The 8,525-nt window shown below is 43.5% G+C and overlaps 1 protein-coding gene across 1 annotated transcript; it reads left to right on the top strand.

Moving 5' to 3' along the window:
* Nucleotides 1-450: 450 nt before the first annotated feature.
* On the top strand, nt 451-7,465 carry LOC141786678 (uncharacterized). The gene is made up of 3 exons (XM_074665229.1): nt 451-519; nt 5,155-7,116; nt 7,261-7,465. Exons 2-3 carry the CDS (start codon nt 5,193-5,195, stop codon nt 7,371-7,373), a joined length of 2,037 nt encoding a protein of 678 aa, XP_074521330.1. The 5' UTR covers nt 451-519; nt 5,155-5,192; the 3' UTR covers nt 7,374-7,465.
* Nucleotides 7,466-8,525: the final 1,060 nt, after the last annotated feature.

Raw genomic sequence — 8,525 nt, 5'->3', positions numbered from 1 at the left:
TTAATTTGATGCGAGCCGCTTGAATCGATTTCTGTTCCCGACGTCACTCGGTGCATGTCTTACTCCAGCCCTGGAGTCCTGATCTGTAATAAAGGGGAAAAGGCTGAAAGATAAGCTGAGAAAAAAGTAAAGACCAACAGAAAAGCTTTGAACTTGCAGGTAAACACATCAGGAGACTTAGGGCGTATCAGCCTAAAGAGTTTTCATACTCCTGTCATGTTTTCAGTTTGCTTTGGAAGGTTTAGGCAGCTAGACGGGATCTTTTTGTCAGAACGGAAAGCTCTAGAGCAGGGATGTCAAACTGGTGCCAACTATTTTTCCCTCCAAGCAAGAACTCCAGCAGCTGATTCCACTGATTAGTCCCTGCTCTCTGCTTGAAGGTGAGGTCACGAGTGGAATCAGCTGGTGGAGTTGTTGGTAGGAAAGAAAAGCTGCAGCCTCTTGGCCCTCCATGGCAGGAGTTTGGCATCCCTGCAGTCTCCAGAATGGCACTCCTCACGGGTCGAGGCAGATATTAAGGTGAGATTAAAGTGAAAGTTTAGCTCTGTTCCACTTGTGTGTATGTGTCAGTGTAGCTTTAAAGCGAGAGGGAAATGTATGAGGTAAAGATCTAGGTGGTCCAGCTGGAGGTGATTTAGAGAGTGACTGAGACACACGGGGATGTCCTCTGGGGCATGTCCTCTGGGGATGTCCTCTGGGGATGTCCTCTGGGGATGTCCTCTGGGGCATGTCCTCCGGGGATGTCCTCCGGGGATGTCCTCTGGGGCATGATGGGTAGTCCACAGCTAAGAAAAGATGGCAAGTGTGAGATGGCTGAGAGAAATAGACAGACTGACATAGACAAGGATGCGACAGCTTAAAGGAAGCAGCAAAGCTGATTTGAAGGCGTTGTTAATCCAGGAGTGATTTGACTTTGCGGCTTGTTTTTGTGGAGAAGAAAGAAAATGTGTGAAGTTGTTGGTTGATTTGTAAAGTGCACTAACTGAGAATGAATGCAACCCGCGCACCCCAGCCCGCGGGCCCCTGCCCAACCCTAGGCGGGTCGGGGGCCAAGTCTCCCGCCCCTGGCAGCCAGCCCTTTAGCCCCCGCTGTCCCTCGGGGCCTTGCTCTCCAGCGGGTCCCGGGGAACCCTCACCACCCCAGCCAGCCCGCCCACCCTGGCCAGACCCTAACCCAACCCCAAGCGACGCAAGGCAACGCGACGCAAGGCAACGCGACGCAAGGCAACGCGACGCAAGGCAACGCGACGCAAGGCAACGCGACGCAAGGCAACGCGACGCGATGCGACGCGACGCGGGCCGGGGCCAAGTCTCCCACCCCTGGCAGCCAGCCCTTTAGCCCCCGCTGTCCCTCGCGGCCTTGCTCTCCGGCGGGTCCCGGGGAACCCAACCCCCTGCCCTGCTCTCCACTGGGTCCCGGGGAACCCAGACTTAAACCCCCCTCCGCCGACTACACCACTTGGCCCGTACCAAAAGAACATTGCGCCCCTGGTAGGAGGAAGCCCTTTTTTTGAGAAGGCAAAAGAAAAAAAAAAAGTGTCCACAGCCTGCACAGCCTATGCACTTTGGCCTGGCTCTCACAGAAGCTGGAAAAAACAAAGCTTGGTTCCCAGAGATAACTGGATCACTTTCTGCTGATCTAAAAAACAAATCAGTGCCGTGCTCTATGTGCTTTGCAAACCACCGAGAAACAGCAGAGAGACTGTGTCTCAAATCACTTCTTTACTTCCACCGTCTATCTGGAGAGCGTACGCGTGTTCACATTGACACTTTGGAATTACGTGGAGCACTTTGCTTTCTCAGCTGGTGAACTCAAAACAGTCAGGCAGTTGAGTGCTGAACGCTGAACGCTGGCTACTTCTCCCCCTCAGCGGTCTCCACGTTGCCTACACAGAGGAAGAACGACCAAAGGACGGATGACGGTTACAATTCATGAATGACAGAAGAACACCTGTGAACAGATGTGAAATGGGATCATCACAGCCGCAGTGTGAAAATGTAACAAATTCTGAGCAAAGTGAAGACATTTTTTTTAAGTCAAAACTTAATTATAGATAATAATTAATAGTAAAAATAATCAAAGATATTCTAATGTGAAAAATGACAGCTCTGTCTTTAGAAAATGTTTCAGTCAGTGCATTTTGGTCTGAATAGAAAAATGTGTCGGTATGTCAGGAGTTTGTGCGCTCTGTCTTACTGTAGAAACATGAAGGGGATCTGCTGTTTGTGGGGACATAAAAATCGCCCAAAGTTTGCACATAAACCATATTATTAGGAGATTACGCTCTTTTAAAATGACTTGTTTATATTTTCTGAAGTTGCTGCCTTCAGTCTGTTCTGATAAATACACACTGAATCTTTGCAGCAAACCTCTGTTAATGTTTATTCCCGACCCTTCCATCACTTTACTGGCTCCTTCATTTTATGTGAGCAGTAAAAAAAAAAATGATCTGGCTAAAAATCTGTGGATTTCCTTTCACTTGAGTCTAACCCTACCTCCACACGTTCTGCCTCTCCAGCTGTCTGAGGTGGAGAACTTGATAAGTGATTGCTAGGGGCGGGAAACATGGTTTAAACTAGATTAAAACAATACAAAGTAGTGTACAGTAACAGCTCAGGACGTAAACCTCGCTTTATCGCTCGGGAATACCCGTGTTTACGGTAGACTTTCAAGTACTGGTTCAGTACATTGTCGATTAAACAATGTTAAAGATGTCAGTCGTCTCACCTCTCCTCCTGTGTCAGCCCTCTCCTCCAAGTGTTGATAGTTTCATGCAGTCTTCTTCATCCCAGCGTTATTTCACAGCTAATAAGAAAAGTCGGCTCCATACCGCCCTCCTACGGTCGGGATGGGCTTCGTTCATCCCGAGTTCAATAAAAGAGGGCCGCTTATCCCACTTTCAGCATCTGAATTACCGGATCAAAACTCTCAATTCCTACTCAGTGAAAATTGTGTTTGTATTTTTTTTCATAGTTATTAATAGTTTGATTCATTTTTACATCAAGTCGTGTTTATGCTGAAAGCGACGACGTATGTAAACCACTGGAGTCGACGTGTGAAACTTTTGGGAAAATAATCAATTCTTTCCAAGAAAAAAAAAAAAAAGCATTATTTTCTTAAATTTCCAGCAGACATCGGAGGGTTAATAATTTGGACTTTTATTACCCGTTTTAATATTTTGTGTTATTTTGTTTATTGTCAAAACGTCAGGGACGCACGGGTTGCGTCTGAATTTGATTGGTGCAGATGAATTCTAGAATCTGTGAATTCATCGGGGTATAAAATCAAGCTGGACGTTCCTTCCGCCTTTTTCACCAAGGCACTTGGAGAGGTATGTTGCAGTTTTTCCTGCTAAAGCTTTGCTAGCTTAAGCACAACTCAATAAAATGCATTTTTAATCGTATCGGGTTTCATATTGTGTGTTTCATGCATGTATTTTTGTATTTCTTGTTGAGATCTGTGACTTTTTGAAAGGTTTGACAGAGTTCAAATCACCCCTTGGGGTGAAACGGACCTTTGATCACAACAAGACTAAAAGGGCTGCTTTAATTCATTTCCGATTGTAAATTTCAGTGTGAATTTCAAGTTAAAATACAGTTTTTAGCTTTGATAGTTTCAGCTGCGACATTGCCCGCATCGTTGTGTTACAAGTATACTTGGAAGTTGAACAAAAACAAGGTAATGCTTCAGATATGTGTCAAAAGAAAGAATATTTTTGTCTCTAAGCTACCAAAGTTAACTCGGTATTGGTTTATCTTTTATGTCCATGCATTTATATGAATTCATTTGGTATTAGTGACTGTAAACGGGGCGATTTCTGCCGCACGAACTCTGTGGTCGCAAGGCCGCTGCTATGGCAGCACAAGCTAGTTTTTCATCTGTTTTCACAGTTTTCGGCTAATGTTTCAGCCATAAAATACTGCGGCACATGCTAGCTCTGTTTATCTTTTAACAGATAATTTAAATAGCCATTAAACAGTACACTGTTAGCTCTAATCATAACACGATGGATGAAGGGTTATTTCTCTTTTATTTACATAAATATTCTGCGTCTCTACTGTCACTGAACAGATGTCTGTCAGCAGTTATCTGAACTAATTTAACGAATAACACCAAAGGTTATGGCGATTGTTGGCTTTTATTGAGATTTGTGACGCTCTCAAAAGGTTTGACGGAGTTTAAATCATCCGTTGGGGTGAAACGGATCTTTGATCATAAATAGTCTAAAAGGGCTGCTTAATTACTTTTCCGATTGTAAATCTCAATGTGAATTTCAAGTTAAAATACAGTTTTTAGCTTTGTTAGTTTCAGCTGCGACATTGTCCGCATCGTTGTGTTGAAAGTGTACTTTGAAGTTGAACAAAACCAAGGTAATGCTTCAGATATGTGTTCAAAGAAAGAAGAAATTTGTCTGTATACTACCAAAGTTAACTCGGTATTGGTTTATTTCTCTTTTCATGCATTCATATGAATTCATGTGGTATTAGTGACCGTAAACAGGACAATTTCTGCCGCACGAACTCGGTGGTCGCAAGGCCGCTGCTATGGCAACACAAGCTAGTTTTTCATCTGTTTTCACAGTTTTCGGCTAATGTTTCAGCCATAACATGCTGCAGCACAGCGCTAAACAGTTAAACATTGATCGAGGAGATCATATGAGTGTAGCGTACAGCTATGGGCCACAAAGATAACTTGACTACAGTTTAACATGTCTGTCCAGGTCATATTTTCAAATGTGCTGACGTGTCTTTGGGACTGTTTCTGTGATACAAATATGACAAGACTTGATCCTGTTGTTTGCAAAGAGATGTGAATATCATGCTTTGTACTGGTGTCAAAGTCAATAGAATAGAAGAGGATACGTTTGGATTATCCCGAGGGGAAATTCAGGAGTCACAGCAGCAGCAAAATGTCAGATGTTGCTGTTATTATAGCCCTCACTACTATTTGAACAGAGTTTATCAGTCAGAACTAAAATCACATGGTCCTTCATGTTGTCACTTCCCCATAAATATTCAATCCAATACAAACAATCAGTTGTAAACAGTAAATGACCATGAAGAGATAAATGACTTTAAGATGTGAAATAAAACAAAGGGTATTTTGGTTTTATTTTGTAACTAAACAAATGTTCTGATAAATTTATGTTTCAGAATACTGACACGAGAAGCAAAACAAACTGATTCAAAGCATGACCGGGAGGAGAGAGGAGCAGAGGAGAGGAGGAGAAGAGAGAGGCGGGAGAGGCTTGTGGAGAGAGATCAAAAGTATGGAGAGCCTGAGACAGGAGCAGGAGGAGGTGGAGAGAAAGGTAAGTATGAGCGGCCTGAGGAGCAGGGAGAGGAGACACAGCCAGGAGCGAGAGGAGAGGGAGAGATGGGATTGGGAGGAGACGCTGAGACAGGAGGTGATGGAGGTAGAGAGAAAGGTAAGTATAGCCCAGATGAGGAGGAGGGAGATGAGACAGCGCCAGGAGCGAGAGGAGAGGGAGAGATGGGAGTTGGAGGAGACACTGAGACAGGAGGAGGAAGAGAGAAGGGTAAGACTGGCCAGGATGAGGAGGGAGGAGAGGAGACGGAGTCAGGAGCGAGAGGAGAGGGAGAGATGGGAGTTGGAGGAGACACTGAGACAAGAGGAGCAAGACGGAAGGGTAAGACTGGCCAGGATGAGGAGGAGGGAGAGGAGAAGGAGACAGGAGGAGAGAAGGGAGAGATGGGAGTCGGAGGAGGAGAAAGACAGAAGGGTAGGTATGGCCAGGATGAGGAGGAGGGAGAGATGGGAGTCGGAGGAGGAAGACAGAAGGGTAGGTACGGCCAGGATGAGGAGGAGGGAGAGGAGACAGAGCCAGGAGCCAGAGGAGAGGGAGAAGCTGAGACTGAGACTGGAGGAGGAGAAGAAGAGGTTGAAACTGAAGAAGAGAGAAGAAAGAGCGAGACGGGTAAGTTTGGAAAGAAGGAGAACACCGAGAGCTGAAATACTGGGACTGCAGGAGGAGGAGGAGAGACTGAGACTGAAGAAGGAGGAGGAGGAGAGGCTGAGACTGGAGGAGGAGGAGGAGAGACTGAGACTGAAAGAGGAGGAAAGAGAGACACAGGTAAGTTTGGAAAGAGGGAGAGAAGAAAGAGAGAAATTACTGAGACAGGTGGAGGAGGTGATTCTGAGTGAGGAGGAGCTAAGAAAGGCCATACATGACCTGAAGAAGGAAAAGGAGCTGTATGACAGAAACAGACTGAGACTGAGGGAGGAGGAAGAGGAGAGGCTGAGACTGGAGGAGGAGGAGGAGAGAGTGAGACAGGAAAAGGAAGAGGAGAGCCGGAGACTGAAAGAGTACGAGGAGAGACTGAGGCTGGAGAAGGAGGAGAAGAGACTGAGACTGAAAGAGGAGGAGGAGAGACTGAGACTGAAAGAAGAGGAGGTGAGACTGAGACAGAAAGAGGAGGAGAAGAGACTGAGACTGAGAGAGGAGAAGAGGAGACTTAGACTGGAGGAGAAAAAGGAGAGACTGAGACTGAAAGAGGAGGAGGAGAGACTGAGACAGAAAGAGGAGGAGAGGGAGCGACAGGGGCTGAAGAAGGAGGAGAGAGAGAGACAGGTAAGTTTGGAAAGAGGAGAACAAAGAGAGAAATTACTGAGACAGGTCAATCGGACTAAGGAGGAGTTCAGGAAGCTAAGACAGGAGCTAAGAAAGGAGAAGGAGGTGTATGAAAGAAACAGACCCAGACTGAAGGAGGAGGAGGAGGAGGAGGAGAGAAGACAAAGACGGAAGAGACTGAGACAGGAGAAGGAGGAGGAGAGACTGAGACTGAAGAAAGAGGAGGAAGAGGAGAGACTTGATGAGGAGGAGGAGAAGAAGAGCCTGAAACTGGAGGAGGCAAAGGAGAGACTGAGACTGGATGAAGAGGAGGAGGAGGAGGAGAAGCATGTAGTTGAGGAGGAGGAGAAATGTGGAGGACAGGCACACTCTGGGGAACAGGAGGAAGAGGAAAGTCAGCAACCTCTTCAAAACAGAGGCCTGTTTTCGAGACTGAAACTGCGCCTCCTGGAGCACCAGAGGAACCAGGTCCTCAAGGCCATCACCAGGAGCCAGAAGAAGGAGGCCAAGATCCAGGCCAGGGGTAAGAAAGCAACTTTCAAACCTTGTTGTTTTTTTTTTACATTTCTCTGATGAAGAAAAGATTTGATTTGATCAAAAGTCTGCCAAATTCAGACAAGCTCTCAGCTTCACTCAAAAGTGACCTCGAACGTTGTGTTTCTTTCAGAGGACGATCCTGTCATCAAGGAGCTTCACACAGGCAGGCAGCAGAGGAAGAGGAGGGAGCTGCAGGAGAAGCAGAAAATCTTGGAGGAGAAGATCAGCGGCAAGACCAGGTAAGGGTTCCAGGATACACCCAGCCAAGGAGAAGAGGTAAGGATTTGGTAAGTATTTGGATTATTTAGTGCACACACGTTTCATCAAACAATTAAAAACACACTCAACATTTAAACAATTCAATTATTTACAGAAATCAATTAAAAAAAAATCTTAAATAGATTAAATAACCTAGAATAGTTATTTCAAGTTAATATAATGTAGAACAAAGTCATTTGTCCTCCGGTGAGGGGGGGTGGTGGCAGGGTAAAAGTAAACATTTAAGCAGTTAAATTGTTTCAAATAATCATTTAAATTTTCACCCCCCCAAAAAAAACAATTAAAGAAAAAATTAATTTAATAATAATAAAAATAATAATTATAATGATAATAAAAACTTTAAAAACCTATAATTATTGTTTCAAAGTTTAGAACAAAGTTATTTGTCCTCCGGTAAGGGGGGGTGGTGGTAGGGTAAAAGTTAACATTTAAGCAGTTAAATTGTTTCAAATAATCATTTAAATTTTCTCAAAAAAAAAAAAACAATTAAAGAAAGTATTAATTCAATAAAAATAATAATAATTATAATTATAATAAAAACTTTAAAAACCTAGAATTATTGTTTCAAAGTTTAGAACAAAGTTATTTGTCCTCCGGTGAGGGGGGGTGGTGGCGGGGTAAAAGTTAACATTTAAGCAGTTAAATTGTTTCATAAAAATCATTAAAATAGTAATATTAAAATAATAATAATAATGATAATGATGATGAAAAAAAAGAAGAAAATAGAAAACGGCATAAAAAGCTAGAATAGTTGTCTTAAAGTAAAACTAATGTAGAACAAAGTTATTTGTCCTCCGGTGAGGGGGGGTGGTGGCGGGGTAAAAGTTAACATTTAAGCAGCTAAATTGTTTCACAAATTAATTAAGATAATAGTTATGATATTAACACTAATAATAATAATTATAATGATATTTGATAATGATAATAATAATACTTAATATTAATGAAACAAAAACAAACATAAAAACCTAGAATAGTTGTTTTAAAGTAAAACTAATGTAGAACAAAGTTATTTGTCCTCCGGTGAGGGGGGGTGGTGGCGGGGTAAAAGTACACATTTAAGCAGTTAAATTTTTTCAAATAATCATTTAAATTTTCACACACACACAAAAAAAA

Source organism: Halichoeres trimaculatus, unplaced genomic scaffold (genome assembly GCF_033239565.1).
Source record: "Halichoeres trimaculatus isolate MK-OKI-2021-1 unplaced genomic scaffold, fHalTri1.1 fHalTri1_scaffold_61, whole genome shotgun sequence".
Lineage (NCBI taxonomy): Eukaryota > Metazoa > Chordata > Actinopteri > Labriformes > Labridae > Halichoeres > Halichoeres trimaculatus.
This window is presented reverse-complemented; position numbering and strand designations above follow the sequence as displayed.

Bases quoted from the DNA above. Each gene is read 5' to 3' on its own strand.
- LOC141786678 (XM_074665229.1), top strand. From the start codon at position 5,193: ATGACCGGGAGGAGAGAGGAGCAGAGGAGAGGAGGAGAAGAGAGAGGC. The intron at 7,117-7,260 runs GTAAGAAAGCAA...TGTTTCTTTCAG, and splicing joins GGCCAAGATCCAGGCCAGGG to AGGACGATCCTGTCATCAAG.